This window comes from Ictidomys tridecemlineatus, chromosome 3 (assembly GCF_052094955.1).
Source record: "Ictidomys tridecemlineatus isolate mIctTri1 chromosome 3, mIctTri1.hap1, whole genome shotgun sequence".
Classification (NCBI taxonomy): domain Eukaryota; kingdom Metazoa; phylum Chordata; class Mammalia; order Rodentia; family Sciuridae; genus Ictidomys; species Ictidomys tridecemlineatus.
Genome location: NC_135479.1, coordinates 193,346,465 through 193,369,939, shown reverse-complemented (window position 1 = coordinate 193,369,939; position 23,475 = coordinate 193,346,465). Strand labels below are relative to the sequence as shown.

General features: G+C 32.3%; 1 protein-coding gene across 1 annotated transcript in view; it reads left to right on the top strand.

The window, feature by feature from the left end:
• The window catches only part of Tmprss15 (transmembrane serine protease 15), a 120,536-nt gene that overhangs the window by 10,648 nt on the left and 86,413 nt on the right, over positions 1 to 23,475 (top strand). The window contains exons 4-6 of the mRNA XM_005324323.4: positions 2,986 to 3,137; positions 8,967 to 9,002; positions 17,183 to 17,314. Coding sequence (XP_005324380.2) covers positions 2,986 to 3,137; positions 8,967 to 9,002; positions 17,183 to 17,314 — 320 coding nt within the window. The remainder of the gene's footprint in view (positions 1 to 2,985; positions 3,138 to 8,966; positions 9,003 to 17,182; positions 17,315 to 23,475) is intronic.

Here is a 23,475-nt window from a genome sequence, read left to right as displayed (position 1 = left end):
AGAAAGAGAGGAAGAGGGAAGAAGGAATGAACAGAGTTGATGGTGAGAGATCAGGAATTCTGTAAAAATACATCCAGGAGACAGAGGCATAAGTATTATTCCTATCTCTAACTTATAAGCTCTACTACCCTGGGAAAAGTCACCTACAATAACCTGAGTCTCAATAGCTTTCTTACTAAAATGAAAATATTGACCAAAATGAGCTGAAAAGACAGAGCAAAGCACATCTCCTTTTCGGGAGTTTCTGTTCCAACAAATGTGGAATGAAGCCTGCGAGATGTGTTCCGGTTAATTTTTTTTTTTAATTTTCAATTAACATAACACATGACTACAAGCACCTTAAATAGTACATGTTTATTACCTGACATCATATGAAAGCAGGAGATTTCAGTGGAATCTAATTCAGTGGTATAATGGTCATAATATGATTGGGCATAGATTTAGGTGCTTTTCTTTTTCTACTATACTCTATTTAGCTTGTCAACCATGATTCACCTCCTCATCCCACAATGATGAGGAAATGTGGCAATCATATGTAGACACAGTTATGTTTAACAAAGAAAATGGTACTCTTCTATAACCCTTCTATCATTAGAAAAAGTTTTCCAAAAGTTAGCCATAATTTTCTCCCCAGATTTCTTGAGCAGAGTACAGTCATCTGCCCCTGCATTCAAACCTTGATTGAAATGAGGAATTGTTCAAGATGGCATCCTTGAGAGAATGCAGAACTATTCTTCAACACGGGGATCAGCCGGCATGCAAAAATTAATAAGAGTGGAAGAAGAGTTAGAAACAGTGTCCGTGACAAAATACATATTTATTAAAGACAAGAAGTGATTCTTTGTCTATGTTTGGGAACACAGATAAAAGTAGTCACTAAGGAGCCCTGTCATTTACAAGATTTTATTACAATGATTTAAGCAAATAGTTGGATGTTTAAATCTTGTCACATTTTAAAAGTAATTAATGCAATAGAAATGAAATATGAAATCATTGTATCAGAGAAATCTGTTTCTTTCAAACATGAAAAAAATAACAGCTACATGAGTCATTCCTGTGAACCTGAATCATGGTACAGACATTAAGAAGGGTGTCTTATCTCCTGAGGATCTTGAACAACTATAATCTTTCGGGAAGATTTTGGTCTTTCATACAGTAAAGAAGGAAAAAGTTAACATTTACTCTAGGTTGCAGTAGGATAGTGGATAGTAATAGATGGACATTGTGTTAGTCAACTTTTCATGGATGCATGGCATGAACAACTTAAACAAATTTACTTTGGCTCATGATTTCAGAGGTTTTAGCTCATGATCATCAGCTCCATTGTTTTGGGCCTAAGGTGATGCAAAGCATCACTGTGGAAGGGCATGGCAGAGGAAAGCTCAGAGCAACCCCAGAGGACCTATTCCCTTCATCTAAGTTCCACTTCCTATAGTTTCCACCACCTCCCAATCATCCAGCCACATGACTAATCTCTTAATGGATTAATTCACTGATGAGGTCAGAGCCTTCATGATCCAATTACTTCCTAGGGCCTCAAATCAGAACACTGTTGTGTTAGGGGCTAAGCCTCAAATACATGAGTCTCTGCAGAATACTACATACCCAAACCATAGCAACTATATAAATAAAGAACTCTTTTGGAGTTGATAAAATTCTTCCAGTGAGACCTCATTAACTTACTGATACCACAAGGATACATGGGTGTGGTACCTATATTTTGAAACAGCAAATATATCATATAAAAATACTCCTTAGTCTGTCTGTCCCTCTGGAATCAAGTACACTCTGAGTACCCACTGCTTACAAACAGGTACAGAATGAACATCAGAATTAGGAGTTTTCTCTCAAATGGTTATATCCTAAAAGACTATCAATCATGTTAGTAGAAATATAGGAAAGAAAGCAAAAAACAAAAAATCAAACAAACAAAAATCTCAAGTACCTCTACTACCAAAAAAAAAGTATTTGTTTTTGTATTTCTATAAATGGTCAAGAAAAAAATCTTGACAAGAAAAAAATGCATATGGCACCTCAGGAGTTAAAATAAAAGGGAAGCTGATTACAACCACCTGGTTGAATTTGAATTTCATGGTGGGAGATGATGTAAGCAAGACAATTCAGACTAATTGCAATTAAACTGAATAGCCCATAAATCCTAAATCATCTTAGGTATATTTCTTTTCTTTTTTTTATACCTTGAAACCAGAGCATATTGACATTTTAAGACTAAAGAGAATAAAGAAGAAAATAGTAAATATAATCACTATCAGCTTAGAATATCAGGACTTCTTAAACTATATAGAAAAAAAATATGCAAAACTATATTAGGTTTCTGCTTAAAAATTAACCAAATATATTAAGTCTTTTGGGTATAAGCTGAGGAAATATTTGTCATGCTACACACTTAATGGTTGTATCTAACACTAAAGCAAAAAGGAAGTACACTAAGCAGATGCATTGGTGCTTGGTATGGTTACTTCAAGGAGAATAAATAAATATTTCTCAAATAAAAAAAATAATAACCAGAGAAATTACAAATCCACACTCTTCACTCCTTCAAACAGTAAAATCAGAATAAATGTCATGATACCATGTGATTTTGTTTAATTTCACACAAGTGACTCTGATGAATAGCCTGGCCTTGGGATCAGGGTTCTAATGTAGAACCCAGAAAATCTGAATTCCAGTGTCTGTTTTGGAGTTTGTTCTCAGAAAATCACCTTGTGTTTTAATTCTTTTTCTTTCCACCTTAAAAGTAAAGATAATATTTAACATGACTTATCTTATTCTTTTTATCTTACTTTAAATTGCAAAAAAAAATCACCTTGTAAAATGCATATTACAGAGTTGCTACCTTATACTGGTGTAATGAGGATTAACAAGATGATAACAAGGGAATTTCAAAGACATTTTACATGAATTGAGCATAAATCACTTGAAGACAGCTGACATTTTCCTCTTATATCATCTTTTGCTTTGCAGAAATGGCAGCATTATAGTCCTATTTGACCTTTTTTTTGCTCAGTGGGTGTCAGATGAAAATGTAAAAGAAGAACTGATTCAAGGCATTGAAGCAAATAAATCCAGCCAACTGGTCACTTTCCATATTGATTTGAACAGCATTGATATCACAGGTATCTGTGAACATTATTTGATTTCTTTGAATCATTAAGCTATGAAATTAAGATTCTAGCAATATACCATAGAAGCAGTGGGATCGTCCTTGACTTTAGGAGCCTGTCTTTTGCCTGAGGTAACACATTAACATGAGAAAAGTGAAATATGGAGAAACTATTTAAAGGAAAAATGTCAGTGAGAAAAAGTTTGTGAAAATATCAAATATCATAAAGCTTCTAAAAATATTGGTATGAATAAATGTTTGCAAGTCTTGACACATTCTTTACATCAGTCAAGTATAGCTGGACTTTTCAGGAACTTTCTATCAGAAAGCACCACTTAAGGTTTTATGATTGAGGGATAGATATTTTCAAGGGGCAAGGTTCAATCTGTAATTGGAAAGTTAGGGGAAAAAGGGAGGGCAATAGATTTGATCTATCCTGTCCCTTATTTATAAAAATTAAATCTTATTTTTTTAAATGATAATATTTACAATAAGATTAAACCAAAAGAGAAGATATTTGATGTATCAAAAATAATAGAAAATGGACAACACACCTATCAATGCTTTGTTTTAATTTTTCCACTCTAGTTACTCTCTGTTCAATTCAATTCAGCAATATATACACTGTAATTATTTTGGTTAAGAACAGTAGAAATTTGCTAGGCTCACAATTCTTTGCTATAAATTTTGGGGCCATGTGTGTTTGGGAATTCACAGATTTTTTGAAAGCTCACATGCAAAATTATATATATAGAGACAGATATACACACATACATATGCATACCAAGTAGAATGGAAGCAAATTTAGAACAACCAAACCTCAGTTTAAATAGTTTTAATACAAAAAAGGTCATTCAATATAGGTTTGCCTTTAAATTGAATATATGAAAACATGCAGAAGTACAGATTTTGTACTGTTCTTTGATTTTAGAATAGTAGATATAAAACTGCAATTCCAGTTGCTTCTCTTTCCAATGTTGGTTTGTCAAGTAGTTTCCTGTACCACAATGTCTCTTCCTGCATCCTACAACTCCTGCTCCCTGAGAAAGCTCATGTTCTTAGTACCTCCCCCATGATGGCTTGCTTCTCTTTAGCACAGTTAATGGGGCATAGATGACCTACTTTAGACCTTTGTCTGATTCAGATTAGCTAAAAGTTACTATCAGCCATTATTAACTAGAACAGATGGTTTACCTAACAACACATTTACTCCCCACATTGATCCTGCTATATGATGTCTGTACTAACCCCATTTTACAGAATAGAAGACCAAAGCACAGATAATATCAGAAAATTGCCTAAAAGCACATGCTATTTATAGTAAAATAAAGGATTCTAATCTAGGTGATCTGTTCCTAATGTGTGTACTCTTAACCCTCATTACTAGAGTTTATCTATAATGGTTTTATCTTTGAAAAATGTTCTTTGGTGGGTTTTCAGTAGTGTTTTTCTCCTAAAAAGTTTTCTTTGTTATTTTCTTTTAGTTATTTCTTTTTTGTTCTGTTTTGTTTTTTGAGATTTTTTTTGTTTGGTTGATTTTTGCTATCTTTATTTAAATGTGTCTTGGTTTCTTGAGGCCTGTTTTGGCAAATAATTTGAGAGTTATGCTGACATTTATTTTCATGACTTTTCACAGTTGGACAGTTTTAAGGAGGGAAGTTTATGATTTTAGAAAATATTGAGCCAAGGATATGGCTCAGTGATAAACTGCTTGCCTAACATGTGTGAGGTCCTGAGTTCACTCCCCAGTGTGGAGATATATATATATATATATATATATATATATATATATATATATATATAATTTATCATAAATATTTTATATAAATATTATTTATTATATATATATATATATAAAACCATGCCTTTTGTCTTGAATTAATTTCGAATCTGTTTTACAAATGCCATAAACCTTATATCAACATCAATTCATAAATATCCACAACAAGTTGAAGTTAAAATTTATTTGATTTATTGAACTGCATTAAAAGAAACTTATAAACAAGACAAACTTAATTTTAGGTGTTTATTTTTAATATTTTTAATATCATATGATTTTTAATATCATATGATTTTCAAGTTGATTTTTTTGTAAATTGATTAAGAATTCCATGCACATCTTTAAATTTAGTGAATACTGTCAAAATGAAAAATTTAAAATATTATCTTTATAAAAAATTTTTATAAATCCTGTTATCTTTTCATCAATAATCTGCCACTTGTCATTTAAAAGCTGTCTTAGATCTCATATGAACAATACAAGATGAAAATAAATAAATAGTGAAATGAGCAATTTAGCAGATAAGAACATTATGCTTAGTCTATGTATCATCAATACAGTTAAGAATAAAATCAAATTTACTAGACCTATGGCTGATGACATATGCTTCAGTTTTCTTTGTAGCTTGTAAATTGATTCACTGTACTTTTAAAACTTTTAAGTATATTAACAATTGAAGAAAATGATATTTTTCTTCTTTTGTCATACATTGGAAATCTCTTTGATATCTAGAGACTAGATATTATAAAATTAGTACTCCTTTGTCCAGTGTATATACAATATATACAGTGTAACAAAGTTAAATGAAATGCATGTTACAGGGCAATGGGTAAGCTGAAATTTTCTAGCAAATTCTAACAAAACACCTTTGAAACTTCTTCCTTCCCACCTCCTTCAACTCATGAACAAGTATAGATGGTATTCTGTTCATGGGTGGTTAACAATTCCAAAGTCAGTATTTCATCAGTTTTTAAAAGCTATTTAAAAATTTTTAATTCTACTACTTCTACTTTAAAATACATCAAGCACTTCTAAATGTAGAGAAGGACTAGATATTACACATAAGATTCTGTCCACTATGCTTACAGCACTGGTAGATAAAATAGCACACATAGCAATGGTTATAATCTGAGGTATCTTCTAACATGACCATTTTGTCCTTGAACTTTTCCCTCCTCACTTCCTTCTCTCTACTTTCAGTCCAGTGGAAAAGTACAGGCATATTTAGTGCTTAGAGATGTTGAACAAATTCATATCCAAAAGTTATTTACAGAGGACAAGCTTTCCTATGAATTCCAACACAAAATATGCAAAATGTGCTAATTTTACTAACTACTTGGTCATACACTGGTAACCTCTTTAACATCTGGAGACTAGATATTGCAAAATTGTTATTCATTTTTTCCATTACACACACCATATACAAAACAAAGCAAAATGCACCAAATATAAAGAAGGCTGATGTCTGAAAATATACAAGTATGAATTACTTTTTACAATTGTTTCCTTCCCACCTACTCTACATCACCGGACAAGTACAAGCAGTGCTATATTGCTCACAGAGGTGGTTTAACAGTTTGATTCTCAAAAGACAATATTTCATGTGAATTTTAGCAAAAAAAAAGATATTTAAAAAGTGATATTTCACTACCTCTACATGTAATATACATTGGACACTTCTAAACATCTAGACAGACTAGATATTCCAAGTAAGGACTCAATTTGTTCACTATATACATGACAGTCTTGAATAAACTGCACACATATAACAATAGTCCTAATTTTAAAACATTTTCAAAATATCAGCATTCTGGCCCTTCACCAACCCAATGGGCTATAATGCTTAAATTTTCAGAAAAGAATCTTTCCTAGGAATTTTAACATAAAACATACAAAATTTGTTTACTAATTCTACTTTTGTCATGCACTGGCAACCTCTTTAGAAGACTAGATGTATAATCAGACTCATTTGTCGTTTATGTACACTAGCTACATAGAAAAGTAAAGCATAATCCATAGGCATAGGTACAACTCTTAGTCATGGTAAGCACACTGGCATGGTGCTCCCGAGGACCAACATACAACTCTTTTCTGTGAAGAACATTTTATACTCATACTGCACTTGGTTCATAGTAGATATTGTTATAGGCACAATTACTTTGTGATTGAGGTCTTCTACATGTCTCAGTGTAAAACCACAAGAGACTAATGTTACATTATTATGTGATATAAATATTAATTATTCAATATGACTACAGAACCAATGAATGGATACTTTTCTTAAAATGTAGCACATAAAGCAAACTGTTTGCATAAATAAATTGTATAGACAGAATGTGCAAATACTGGAAATTCATCAAATGTAACACAACCATATCATGAATAGGAACATTTAACATGAGAGAGGACAAACAGGAGCTCTAAAACATCAGATGCCCTTTGAACAAACATTCAAACTATATTCGGTGATTTGTAATACATTTACATTGGAAGCACAATTGTCATATCAACTTTACTTTCTTCTAGCATCTTTGGAGAATTCCTCCACAACTACTGTTGTTCCTGCAACTATTTCAGGTCAGTACTTAAGACATTTTTAAGAACATATATTTGTGGTCATCAACATCCATGGTATTTTATTCCTGTAACACTTGCTGATATATTTAGTCTTTGTATGAAAATGCAAGTAGCATACATCTGGTTAGGAACAATACATTCAGAATGTCACAGAGTTCATAGTACTAGTTACTATGTCAGTGGTATACCTTCTCAATTTCAATGTTCTTGTCATATTTAGAACTTTCTCTGCATGTGTTTGTGTATTTGTGTGTGTTGTTTCAAAATATGACTCAGACATGTAGACTAGATGATGAAGCCATACTGTTTATAAAATCACTGACTATGAAAGAAAATTTTAACAGCATTCAAATGATGACTTTCAAAATTCATTTTACTCTTTGGAAAGGAGAATCCAAAGTTTGATGCTAACTGCCCTACTTCAGCATCTTCTTTACTCCATCTTAACTTCAATTGCTTATACAATTCAGAAATTCACTTTGTCTTATCAAGATCACACCACTACCAACAAAGTTTACTTTGGAAAACTTAACAAATTTTAGAATTAACCTTAGTTATCTTAAACTATAAAAACTTTTCTGTTGTATAAAAATTATTGGAATTGAAACCAGAAAATTTGGCACTAATCCTGGTTCTACAAACTACCAGAATAATTGAGCACAACTATTTATCCCTCTGAAAATCTGTATCCAGAATATTGTGAATAATTAAATTGTTTGCATATCTTAGAAGTAATTCTAAATGGGTTAGTGTATAAATTATTTTAAAATATAAATGGTTGTGCAAATTATAAAGGTAAAACTTTCAGTATTCTCTATAATCATAGTCACCTTGATAATATTTGAAAGACCTATTTTTAATGTATTTACCTGCATCAGGTTTTATATTTGATAAATATTATATCACAATTTTCAAAATAATTCTTTAAGGAAGTAACATTTTTCTACTTAAAAAGAAATGAGTAAAGTTACATTCTGAGAGTCACAGGTGATTAATTGTTAATAATCAAAATCAATTCTTCCTAATTCCAGAGCCCACAATCTAAGCATATCTCATTCTTCTATATAAAATGCTTCTATTTAACCTAGAATCTTTAAGTCTACAGCCATTATAAAGTAAGTAAATCTTCATATTTACTTAATGATTATTTAACATCATTCTCTTATGTACTTTGAAAATAAACATGAGGTGCAAATCTAAATACCTTCACTCTATAACTCTAAACATCAATGAGAAGCAGTACACAACATGATGGATTTGTTAATTAGCCTAGTTTAATCATTATACATTGTAAAATATATATATACATATCAAAACATCACATTGTACCTCATAAATATATATAACAATTATTTATCACTTAAAATAAAATATAAAATATAAAAAAGAACACATGGAAGATCTATTCTTTGATCCAGATACAAATGACATATTCTTAAATTAATAGATAATAATAATTCACAATGATATAATTTATCTTTACAGACATCCTAACAACCAGAAGTCCTCTGGCAACTACAGGTCAGTCTAAATAATAATTTCTATATGTTTTTAAAAGGTTTTACTCATGTTCCAGTTTAGATCTGAAAACTCTGTGATGCCAAAGCAGTTTAACATTACCCTTATTGTAAAGATAAGAAAATGGAAACATAGGAGATTGTACTTTTAGATTCAGGTTTAAAGTGACAATATTTTGGGGAGCTAATGCTTGGGTTATCTTACCTCACTCTATCAGAACAAAGTTTATTATCTATTGCTAAGGATCAATAGTGTGAAAATATATTCCAGAAAGCATGATGGTTTCATCAGATATTAAGGATTTTTTTCTTTTGATTTCTCTCTCTACATACAAGTTCTACATGCTTCTTCCTATTACCAAAGTACTGGTTGCCAAACCATGACCAAGCTAGCCTTGAAGTCATTCACTCAATAATATTTTTTTTGAATCAGTGTCTACTTTATGCCAATTCCTACTATAAATATTTGATTAGCCAATTTATCTGGATTTCTAGTAATTTGTGCTCCCATCTTTGTGCCAAGCAACTAAAATGCTTTCCCTAGTTTTGATTTAGTCTTCATGCTAAATAGCCTATGTGCAGCCCTAATCCTTTTAATTAAACTAAATAAAGTAAAAGTTGTGTAGATCTTCCATCAACTCCCATAATATGGTGGTACTCCATATCCATAGAGGGGACATTTCAAGATGCCCAGCAGATGCTTGAAACTGCTGATATCACTAAGCTCTATATAGATGGTCTCCAGATTGCAATAATTCAGCTTATGATTTTTTAATTTTATGATGGTGTTGTACTATACAACTGTTCTGGTTTTACTTTCAACATAATATTTAATAAATTACATGACATTCAACACTTTATTATCAAAGAGACTTTGTGTGAGAAATTTTTTCCCAACTGTAGGCTAATATAAGAGTTCTGAGCCTGTTCAAGGTAGTCTAAGCTAAGCTATGATATTGGTACATTCAATGTATTAAAGATATTTTTACCTATTATAGTTTCAATTAATGACAAGTTTATTAGGATGTGAATCTATTGTAAGTGGAGAAGCATTTATATATATAAATTATTAAATATACATATCTGTGATAAACATCTGCCTTTCTATTTTATTTCTTTATTTATTTACTTCTGTATTTATTTATTTATTTTTTTATGCTAGAGATTAAACCCAGGGCCTTGTGCATTTGAGGCAAGCACTCTAACAACTGAACTATATCCCCAGCTCCTTTCTATTTTATATATTTTTTTCTCATTTTACCTTTCTGTTTTAGAAAATCTCTGTAAGATATCATTTTGGTTATGTCTAAATTGTCATCTGGCATCATTACTATTGTAGTTTGGGGCTATTTTTAAAAATTAGAGTTATTTGCACTTAAGCACTGCAATATACAGCAATCTAATCATTAGGACAGTTCCTAAGTAACTCAAGAGTGGATAGTGTATAACATGTGGATACACTGAAAAAAAGGGCTTGACTCACACCCACTATGGGATTAGAGCAGCATAGTGCAAGTCTCCATCATGCTACTTAGAATGAAATTGAGTTTAAAACTTGTGAATTGTTAATTTATTGAATTTTCCATTAAATATGTTCAGAATATAGTTGACCTAAAGTAACTGAAAGCACAGAAAATGAAAGTATGGATAAAGGGGAATTACAGCACTAAGACTTCATGGAACTAAAGTCTATATTATATGTTATATATTAAAAGAAAAGAACATTTGTAAAACCATAAATATCCATTCTTTGTAAGAGTCAATAATTCTTGCTTAAAATGGTTTGGTGTGATATTTGAAATGCAAGGTAATATACACATGAAACATGAATCAAAATAATTTAGAATACAAGCCATCAGAACTCTAAAGCCCATAGAGAAATCTATATGGCACCATAAGCAAGCCTGCTGTTGTGTTCTGGTACAGCCACACAGCAGCTCGACATACTTAAAAACTGTCATCATTAAGCCCACACTCCCTCTCTAAGTTGAAAAAAATATTTACAGCATCCCAAACCAGCCTTTAACATATCTGAAGAAAAAATGCTTTTAGGATTGCTAATGACTAATTCTTTGAAGTTAAAAATAAACTAAAAAGGTAATTTACATATGTTTTAAGAAACTTCTTGCTAAAACTTTTAAAATCCAAATATCCAAATTAATGCCCATTTTTTTAATTTTTATGTTTGTGGATTTATTGAATGATTCATGTCACCCAGTTACTGAGCTCCTCTTAGCTGGATAAAATGTCCTAAGAGAACTATGTGGAATGACTTAGGGGAAAAAGAATCAGCCCCAAATAAAGCAAGAAGTCCTTGAACTTCAAACAAATTTTTTCTCCCTTACTACTCTAAAGACAAATCTGCCAATAAATATAGAAAACTGGTTAAATCACATATTCAGTTTCCTGTGATTGGAGGAGATGGTGAATGAGGGGATAGAGAATAAGGGAGATCCATCACCTCTCCATTGTTTAAACTACAAGAATGGGGTCAGATATGCTTAGCATGTCTTTCACAATTTAATTGAGATTTCAAATAAAAGTCCAATACAATATAAAATTCTCAGTTGTTGAAAAGACATGAGTGAATCCAACCATTACCTAATATTGCCAATTACTCCAGACCTGTTTAGCAAGTTAACTAGCTTCTTTGATCTTTATTTTTATTATCTGAAAAATAAAGAGTAAAAAAAAAATTATGCCTTCAAGGGTGATTGAGAATTAAAAAGAGGTCATATAGATTCTACTACATCGTTGTCAACTCAGTGACTCATACATCAGAGGGTCACAATCAGTATTGGATCACTTCCCCCTTCCCCTACTGACTTGGACCCAAAAGAGAAAAATAATAATAGTTAAAATTGTAGACTTTTATTAAAAGAAGATTTTTAAAACTCAGTTTAAATAAAATAACATGATTATATTTGGCAGTACTCATTTTAATAGAGTCACTTTTAACCAAAAATATTTAATTTCAAAACATTTCCTGTTATTGAATGTTGTGTTGTTTGACTTTAATTTGTTTTCAAAATATTATTATTATTATTGTTATTATTATTATTATTATTATTATTATTATTATACCAGGGATTGAGCTCAGTGGCACTTGACCACTGAGCCACATCCCCAGGCCTATTTTGTATTTTATTAAGAGACAGTGTTCACTGAGTTGCTTAGGGCCTCACTTTTGCTGAGAGTGGCTTTGAATTCTTGATCCTCCTGCCTTAGCCTCCCAAGTAGCTGGGATTATAGGTGAGCGCTATAGGTTAGAGGAGAAGGTGGCTCACTGGCTCAAAGAATTATTATAAGACAAATAGATGGCAAAATATCCCATTCCCTTTTTCACTAAATCCATGTATTGCATGTGTTCTGAAACATACTTCTCATTTATTCCTCTCACAAGGCAAGATGGTATAGATTTATAGTAGAGAATGAGGCAATTAAACTTGAGAACTGTGGTTTCCAAGCAGTAATTTATTATGGATATGCCTTTCAGGGATGTTAAGTTTATTCTCATTTTTATATGCCTGGAGGATAGAGTTTGAGAAAAATCAACAAATGCATGCATCATATAGCTGGCATCAGTACTATTATAAATTCTGCAAGAGAATTTTTGTATGATAACAGGTACAAAGTCCATGAGGGTTAGGTTGTATTGTTCTACAGCCTTTGCTGCCAATTACTGTAAAGTTTTACTAACCCATTTGGAACACTAGCAGAGAGAACTAGGAGCTAACGTGGCATTATACAGATTGATTTTTTGGCTGCTACAGAGTGCCTAGTGGGGCTGTTGGGCAATTACTCATATGCTTGAAGGGTTTCTAGACTGCAGCTTTTTCTAGTCCTTTGTTGCTGACTGTGCAGGCATTGATTGCAGAAAAACAAAAATGTCACTATCATGGGCTTTCTCAATCTCAAACAAAATGTAATCTTGGTATAACTTCAATATGTGGAAGAGTTTGGGGACTGAAGAAAAAGACAAGTTGGCTGATTTTGTGAAGAACTTGAAATTGAACCAAAAGAAGCTAAGATAGAATCATGCCCTTCAATTTAATTGTTCCAAGACTGAAGCACAGAGGCTTTATTCCTTTTATATTTTATATACACACATATATATGTATATGTATATATATATATATATATACATATGTATATACACACACTCACACTCACATATAAATTTATACACTTGAAATATTTTTCTTCTGCATTTGACAACATAATATTTATTTAGCACTAATTTAAGATGTTCATATTCAATAATATCAGTACTTCAAAAGATTCATCCATAATAATTTCATTTGAATTGAAATGCCACAGTCTTGCTTAAAAGACTAGATTTGTTCTATCAAAGCAGATGAGAACTTCTGTAAAGTGATGACAGAGTGAAATGAAATTAATTACCAATTCAGACATTCATAGATTCAGATACTATTTATTTATGTATTTATTTTCCTTTTTTTTTTTTTTTTTTGGTAACAGAGGTTGAACCCAGGGGTGCTTACCCACTGAGATACATCCTCTGATCCCTTTTTAAAAAAATTTTTATTTAAAGATGAGGTCTAGCTAAGTTGCTTAAGTCCTTGCTAAGTTCCAGAGGTTGGCTTTGAACTAGTGATCCTGCCTCAGCCTCCCAAGCTGCCGGAATTACAGGCGTGCATCACCACACCTGACAGTAGTATGTGAGCTATAGAAATCTTGGGCTAATTGGTCTTAAGTAAGTTCTGGACACCTAGCATTATTATATAAATGAAAGGAAAGTAGAAATTCAAAATTTCCAAATTACAATTTTTAATTTTTGTCTTATTATAACATTTCTTGCACATGATTTAGAATAAAGGCAAGAATTTTACTCTTATTCTCCATGCTGCCTAGCACCAGCTTGCACAATGTACATATAGGAGTTCTCTGGTCCCACATCACTAAAAATTGTTTTGACTTTAGATCACTCTGAAGTAACCACATTTCATTTATGTATATACTGAATCCTCTATACAAATATAATTAGATAATTAAAATGATCTATGTGGATAATTTCAAAACAATGCAAATTTACTAATGTGTTTTCATACTATGTAAAAAAAACAGTATCCTGAAGAAAAATACTCTACAAATATGAAAATATGTGCAAATCTTCTTTCCACTCAAATAAACAGTAACTAATATTCAGGTAATGTGATCAGCTTCTAATGAACCACTTATTGTTTTCTTTGAGTACATTTATTTAAGTAGAATTCATTAACTCCTTCCAAACATTTTCTGTTAAGAAGTACAGCTTAGTACTTCTTAGAGAAGAAGAAATAATAGGGCAGAAGTTAAGGAATGATTAAGGAATGAGATGCAAACCAAGTTGTAAGTCAATGAACTCTCATTTTAAGAATAGAAGTCATTTACAAAAAGACTGGCCTGTGATACATTTCTGTAACAACTAATATCTTAGTCAATCATGTCGTCAGAAACTGAAATTATGACTGTATAAATAAGGGAAAATAGAAAGAAGACTGGGTAAAATTATGATTTGACAAAATCCTGAAACTCATTATCCTTATATAACAATTATACTTGTGTTTTCCACTTTAATTTCTAAATGAGAAACTTCTGTCTGTTCATGGATCAAATCAGCTGACGAGTACTTATGAAATAATCTGGAGAGAAATAATGGACAAAACCCAAACAAGAGTATCCAATATTTCTACCTTCCAGTGAAAATGCTTTAAAATAGACTCATTTTCTAGTCCTATCATATGTTTCTATTCTAGTCACTATTGTGACTAAACACCATTAGTAATTTAACTGCCCATCACTTACACTTGCTCCTTTTCCACCTCCTCTGGTCTCGGTCAGGAACTCATTTGATCACTGAAGCTCATCACTCTGTTAAATTGCGATTCATTCCAAGCCCCATCTCTCCGGCCCATAAGAGAATTCAGCCATTATGAAGGTCCACCTGGGGAATTGAAACAGCTTCTCCACTGCTCTCATCTTTCCAGTTGATTCTCCTCGTGACCCCAGAATCGCCTTTATGAAACATGGGCTGGTCACATCACACAAGTATAAGAAAACTTTCTATGTCATTTCCTGTAGAAAAGCATTTCTAACATTTAACGAAGATTAAAAGGGCCCCTAAAACCTGGCACCAAATCCCCTACCTGTTATGGGTTCCATTCTTTTTTTCTAGATAACAGATTCATCTGGTTTCCACACAGGGATCTGATTCTGTCACATCATCACATACACCTATCCTCCTGGTTCCCTTCTAACCATCCTTCAAAATCTAGTTTAAACACAGCCTTTTCTGGGATGAGATCTTTAATCCCTCCGTCAGAAGAAAATTAACTCTTGCTGCTTCTACCACACTTTTTTTAAACATCTTTTTAAAAAATTAATGAACCAGTCTCCCACTAAATTCCAGGCTCTGTGAGAACAGAGGCTCTTCCTTACTCATCCTCTCTTCTTTGTCCCTTAAAGTTCCATGACACAAGTAGTAGACAATAAAGAGTTGGGGAGCAAATGAATGGTCCATAGTGAGATCAAAGGGTCCCAAGAGCTATCTTTTGCCCAGGTTTGATCTATTGTTCAATAGAGAGTGGGCTGAGATGTGAAACTTCTGGAAGTGACACTGTCATGAGAAGAATAAGGACAGCCAAAATTATGTATCTTCCTAGCTATATCCCCAAATCTAATCTAAGTTCTGAATACACAGGATCCTATTAACAACTGTTAAAATAATATAAAATTTCAAGTAAAGTTCTTTTTCCCCATCTATTTATTTATATTACTATAAATAAATAAAATTGATTTATCAAACATTTATTCAGTACTATCAACTAGTATGCCTTTTCCAGATTGGGACTCAATGATAATGACTCTTTGGATAAATAGCTTTTATATATGACAATTCTAATGAATTCTACTTTGGGCATTATTAAATAACATTTTATTATTCTTTTATTCTCTTAAATGGGATATTATGCCATTTTTGAATGACTCTGATATTTGGTCCTATTTTAGATATTAGGTGTTCCATAAATTTCCCAATGGTTTATGTCCATTTTAATTAGAGTCAGTTACAAAAAACTAAGTTAGTTGTGTGTGTGTGTGTGTGTATATAACCCTGTCTATGAAAGTTTTTAATCAAGTTTTACCTCAGTAGATTAATTGACATAAAAATATTTTTTTATTTTCCTAGTTGCTTTTGGAGCATAACAAATTTCATAATTTCAAATTTTTATATTTTTAAAACCCAGCAGATGGCAGTACAGTTCTGGCTTTAAGACTAAGACCAATAACAAAATAAATGCTATTGAGTTAAAGATTTCAAAATCTTTAGGCCATCATTGTTATTATAGTTAGAGAAAAAAATATTCAAATACCCACATTACTCTGAAAACTAAAACCATATTTTATCTTGTGGATATTTGAGAACATTTCTGATTTTTAGAGTTGCACTTAAAATTTTCCAAGACAATTTCTAGATGTAAAATGTATTTCTTGGTTCCTCTCTATACCTACATATGAGGAAGTGGGCAGGTGAAAGGGAAGACAGGCTGAGATCTGTAAATTAATTAGATCCTGGTCAGATTATGGCAAAGAAACTTGCAGGAGTGTGTTTTTATCTTATCCTCTAAGAATCTCTGATTCAAGAAGCAAAGAGATATGAAACCAAAATAACCATGGGATTCTTTACTGCTGAATGTAGCAATGTACTGAGAATATTAAATTTGTTATCTTACTTTAAAATGTTTTTCATTGATGTATTTTTATTCTGCAAAATGTTTATCGCTAGAATCCACTGTATTTCCAAATAATAAGTTTAAGAATAAATGAAGTGGTTACTATATGCTGCTGCTGATAAATTCCCCATACAGTACAACAATGCCAGGATTTATAAATATTAAGGACTAAGTTCTAAACTCTAATATTACTTTATAAAGCTTAAAATAAAATTTTCATTTTAACATTTACAAAGAAATTTTTTCAAAATTTAAAATCTTCTATATTTAAAAATACTTTATTCATGAAATGAAATAAATATTTCTATTGGAAAGTGAAGTATATACTCATTAATTAAGGAGGTAAATTACAAAAAAAAATAACAAATGTTTGAACATTGTACATTTTTCACAAATTGGAAATTAATTCTACAGTACAAGCTTATAATTTAAATCTTTTTATGTTTTTAAGGAAATGCCTCAATAGAGTGTCCACCTGGCTTCAGGCCTTGTGCTGATTCTCTGAAGTGTATTTCAATTGATTTATTTTGTGATGGAGAAATAAACTGTCCAGATGGTTCCGATGAAGACAATAAAATTTGTGGTAAGGTCTCCCACCTGTTCTCTCTCCCCCTTCCCTGTGTCCTCTCTCATTCTACATACACACTCATCAGACATCTAAAAGTATTGAAGAATGAGCTTTTCCAATAGCCATGTGTATAATTTCATACAAACTCTAGAAATATTAGTACTAATATTTTCCTAAACTTTATTACATAATGTTAAAGATGTTATTAATTTTACAGAATTCTTCATAACTGTAAAAGAACTCTGTGATCAGCAATGTCTATAATTAATGAGGGATGAGAGTCATGGTTTTCATCGCTTTTCTATATTAAATTACTACTAATTCTAATAAAATTGAATTCTTATATTTGACATTATATTTTTAAATAATTTTTTTCACTATCATATTTTAATAAGCCTTTTCCCCTACAGTGTAACAGCATCTAATCCAGTAAGCACCACCCATTTTTTTTTTGTAGGTTTATTTATTTTTTTTCTTTTTTTTTTATTGGTTGTTCACAACATTACAAAGCTCTTGACATATCATACTTCGAACAATAGTTTCAAGTGAGTTATGAACTCCCATTTTTACCCCAAATACAGATTGCAGAATCACATAGGTTACACATTCACATTTTTACATAATGCCATACTAGTGGCTGATGTATTCTGCTACCTTTCCTATCCTCTACTATCCCCCTCCCCCCCATCTTTTCTTTCTATCCCATCTACTGTAATTCATTTCTCTCCTTATTTTTCTTCCAATTCCCCTCACAACCTCTTTTATGTAGTTTTTATAACAATGAGGGTCTCTTTCCATTTCCATGCAATTCCACTTTTCTCTCTCTTTCCCTCCCATCTCGTGCCTCTGTTTAATGTTAATCTTTTCTTCCTGCTCTTCCTCCCTACTCTATTCTTAGTTGCTCTCATTATATCAAAGAAGACATTTGGTATTTGTTTTTTAGGGATTGGCTAGCTTCACTGAGCATAATCTGCTCTAATGCCATCCATTTCCCTGCAAATTCCATGATTTTGTCATTTCTTAGTGCTGTGTAATACTCCATAGTGTATAAATGCCACATTTTTTTAATCCATTCATCCATTGAAGGGTATCTGGGTTGGTTCCACAGTCTAGCTATTGTGAATTGTGCTGCTATGAACATCGATGTGGCAGTATCCCTGTAGTACGCTCTTTTAAGGTCTTCAGGGAATAGACCAAGAAGGGCAATAACTGGGTCAAATGGTGGTTCCATTCCTAGCTTTCCCAGGAATCTCCATACTGCTTTCCAAATTGGCCGAACCAATTTGCAGTCCCACCAGCAATGTATAAGAGTACCCTTTTCCCCACATCCTCGCCAGCACTTGTTATTATTTGACTTCATAATGGCTGCCAATCTTACTGGAGTGAGATGGTATCTTAGGGTAGTTTTGATTTGCATTTCTCTGACTGCTAGAGATGGTGAGCATTTTTTCATGTATCTGTTGATTGATTGTATGTCCTCCTCTGAGAAGTGTCTGTTCAGGTCCTTGGCCCATTTGTTGATTGGGTTATTTGTTGTCTTATTGTCTAATTTTTTGAGTTCTTTGTAAACTCTGGATATTAAGGCTCTATCTGAAGTGTGGGGGGTAAAAATTTGTTCCCATGATGTAGGCTCCCGATTTACTTCTCTTATTGTTTCTCTTGCTGTGAAAAAACTTTTTAGTTTAAGTAAGTCCCATTTGTTGATTCTTGCTATTAACTCTTGTGCTATGGGTGTCCTGTTAAGGAATTTGGAGCCTGATCCCACAATATGTAGATCGTAGCCAACTTTTTCTTCTATCATACGCAGAGTCTCTGATTTGATATCAAGGTCCTTGATCCATTTTGAGCTAATTTTTGTGCATGGTGAGAGGAGGGGATTCAGTTTCATTTTGTTGCATATGGATTTCCAGTTTTCCCAACACCATTTGTTGAAAATGCTATCCTTCCTCCATTGCATGCTTTTAGCCCCTTTATCAAATATAAGATAGTTGTAACTTTGTGGATTAGTCTCTGTATCCTCTATTCTGTACCATTGGTCTACCCGCCTGTTTTGGTACCAGTACCATGCTGTTTTTGTTACTATTGCTCTGTAGTATAGTTTGAAATCTGGTATTGCTATACCACCTGATTCACACTTCCTGCTTAGAATTGCTTTTGCTATTCTGGGTCTTTTATTTTTCCATATGAATTTCATGATTGCTTTATCTATTTCTACAAGCAATGCCATTGGAATTTTGATTGGCATTGCATTAAACCTATAGAGGACTTTTGGTAATATCGCCATTTTGATGATGTTAGTTCTGCCTATCCATGAACAGGGTATATCTTTCCATTTTCTAAGATCTTCTTCTACTTCTCTTTTTAGGGATCTGTAGTTTTCATTGTATAAATCTTTCACCTCTTTTGTTAGATTGATTCCCAAGTATTTTATTTTTTTTGAGGATATTGTGAATGGAGTGGTTTTCCTTATTTCCATTTCAGAGGTTTTGTTGCTGATATACAGAAATGCCTTTGATTTGTGCGTGTTGATTTTATATCCTGCCACTTTGCTGAATTCATTTATTAGTTCTAGTAGTTTTTTTGTAGACCATTTTGGGTCTTCTAGGTATAGAATCATGTCATCTGCAAATAGTGATAATTTAAGTTCTTCCTTTCCAATTTTTATGCCTTTAATTTCTTTCGTTTGTCTAATTGCTCTGGCCAGTGTTTCGAGAACTATATTGAATAGAAGTGGTGATAGAGGGCATCCCTGTCTTGTTCCTGATTTTAAGGGGAATGCCTTCAATTTTTCTCCATTCAGAATGATGCTAGCCTGGGGCTTAGTGTAAATAGCTTTTACAATATCAAGGTAAGTTCCTGTTATCCCTAGTTTTTCTAATGTTTTGAACATAAAGGGATGCTGTACTTTGTCGAATGCTTTTTCTGCGTCTATCGAGATGATCATATGGTTCTTATCTTTAAGTCTATTGATATGGTGAATTACATTTATTGATTTCCATATATTGAACCATCCCTGCATCCCAGGGATGAATCCTACTTGATCATGGTGCACAATTTTTTTGATGTGTCTTTGTATCCGATTCGCCAGAATTTTATTGAGGATTTTTACATCTAGGTTCATCAGAGATATTGGTCTGTAGTTTTCTTTCTTTGCTGTGTCTTTGTCTGGTTTCGGAATCAATGTGATGTTGGCCTCATAGAATGAATTTGGAAGGACTCCCTCTTTTTCTATTTCCTGGAATAACTTGAAAAGTATTGGTATTAATTCTTCTTTAAAGGTTTTGTAAAACTCCGCTGTATACCCATCCGGTCCTGGGCTTTTCTTGGTTGGTAGTCTTTTGATTACTTCTTCAATTTCATCCATTGATATTGGTCTGTTCAAATCGTGTGTGTCCTCCTGACTCAGTCTAGGCAAATCATATGTCCTAAGAAATTTATCGATGTCTTCACTATCTTCTATTTTATTGGAATATAGGTTTTCAAAATAGTTTCTAATTGTCTTCTGTATTTCTGTGGCGTCTGTTGTGATATTGCCTTTTTCATCCCTTATGTTAGTAATTTGAGTTCTCTCTCTTCTTCTCTTCGTTAGCATGACTAAAGGTTTGTCAATCTTGTTTATTTTTTCAAAGAACCAACTTTTAGTTTTGTTAATTTTTTCGATAGTTTCTTTTGTTTCAATTTCATTGATTTCCGCTCTGATTTTAATTATTTCTTGCTTTCTGCTGCATTTGCTATTGTTTTGCTCTTCCTTTTCTAGGGCTTTGAGATGAAGTGTGAGCTCATTTATTTGTTGGTTTTTCCTTTTTTTGAGGAATGACCTCCAGGCGATGAATTTCCCTCTTAAAACTGCTTTCATTGTGTCCCATAGATTCCGATAGGTTGTGTCTGCATTTTCATTTATCTCTAAGAATTTTTTGATTTCCTCCTTTATGTCTTCTGTAACCCTTTGATCATTCAGTAACATATTGTTCATTTTCCATGTGATATTGGATTTTCCCTTCCTTCTTTTATCATTAATTTCCAGTTTCAATCCATTATGATCAGATAAAATGCATGGTATAATCTCTACCCCTTTATATTTATTGAGGGTTGCCCTATGGCATAATATATGGTCTATTTTTGAGAAGGATCCATGTGCTGCTGAGAAAAAAGTATATCCATTCGATGATGGTTGGTATATTCTAAATATGTCAGTTAAGTCTAGGTTATTGATTGGCACCACCCAATTTTGATTGTTGCTTTTGTTTGCCTCTTGTAGTTCTGTCAATAATGCAAACACTAATAATTAACAACTTATTGTCTTATGATAAAACATCTATGTTTTATTTGTATATTTAGCATTTATTTTAGTTTTATTATTTTAGTATCAGTATTAGTATTAAATGCTTCAGTAGCATATAACAAACATGACCCTAAATGATCAGACATATTTTCTCTTTGGCTTATTACTTCATTTTATAATTCAGTTCCATTTAGAAAAGTTTATTAGAAAACTATTTTGGTAAACTTTTTGCTGTTGTGACAAAAGACCTGAGAAGAACAACTTAAAGGAGAAAAGTTTATTTGGGGTTCACAGTTTCAGAGATCTCAGTCTACTGACTGCCAAATCCATTTCTCTGACTGGAGATGAAGCAGAACATCATGGCAGATGGGTGTGGTGGAAGAAAGCAGCTCAGAACTTGGCCACCAGTAAGCAGAGAGTTCCACTCAAAAGGAATAAAATATAAACCCTAATTGCAGGTCCCCAGTAGCCCATGTCCTCCAGCCACACCCCACCTACTTACAGTTATGGCCCAGTTAATCCATATTAATGGATTAATGCACTAATTAGATTAGGGCTCTAATAAACCAATCATTTCTCCTCTAAACTTTCTTACATTGTCCCACACATGATTTTTTGAGGGACACTTAATATCTAAACTATAACAAAAGTAATATCTTCCTGGGTAATTTATCTTGATATGTGTCATACTTAAGAAGATTACCACATAAATGTCAGCATGAATTAGTCAGCAATGTGAAGAATCATTTGGATAAACTAAGCAAGAATTTATTTTTAAAATATTAAACAAAAAACATGTATCTTTTCTCCTTTTTAAATTTTTCTTTCTTGCTTGCTTGCTTTTTTTTTTGATATGGTTTATAATTAGTTTTTAAATTGACTGTGAATACAGTTAGTTCCTGAAGTGTGTTAAGGGCACAGTTTCTATTTGCTGCACTTGCCTCTTCTATTATATTACACTTTTTTCATTTTGCTTGATATCAATTGAAGATGAATGTTTCAATGAGGAGCCAAATGTTTTAAATTACCTCTTCACTGGGTACATATTTTATAAGATGGGCAGTTGATCTGTTTCCCAGCACCAACTCAACAAAAGGTAACTCTGCTAAAGAGACTTCTACTCAGCAACCCAATTCAAATGTTCTTGGATAAAATTCAAAGCTACAAAGTTTAACTATGTTCTGTGAAGTGCACTCAGAATATATTGGTAGAAAGTGCAGGCTACAGAATATTTTTTAATCTATTTTATATAACTAAGTTACTCAAAGAGGGAAAAAAAGCGATCTTTTTTGCTATAGTTTCCACAGATTTTCTGAAACCTTTTCAAGAGAATGATGCAAGTGTGCCATCAAGAGGTAGCAGAGGTGATGTTGATTTTTATTTCAAAAGTAAGAATGAATGTCAAAGACAGACACACAGCATTAAGCCTATGTAATGAGGATCAATAACTTAAAGTGAAAGAAAAAGCAGAACTAATATATTAGATGAATCAAATAATCAGAACATATATCACACCTATAATTTTGTCTCTATTTTCATGGAATTTATAATTTTTATAAACTAGTATCAAAGTATATCAAAAAATAACAATGAAAGAGTGACAATTTGTCCCCCAAAAAGTTTTAAGGTAATGATTACTTTTCAAAGTCCTTATAAACTCATCAGGCGAGCTTCAGTTTTAGAATTAATTAGCTAAATTTTCTTTAAAGACATAATCAAACTGCACTATTATTTTTACTATCATAGAAGCTTTATGATTATTAACCTTAGTATCGATCAGCTTTCCATGTAACTGTCTTTAGCCTCTGTATCAATATTAATTCTCATTTTCCCAGTTATCATATTTGCATTTTAAAGTCAGCCTTGTATATATTGGAAAATAAATTTGAATTAT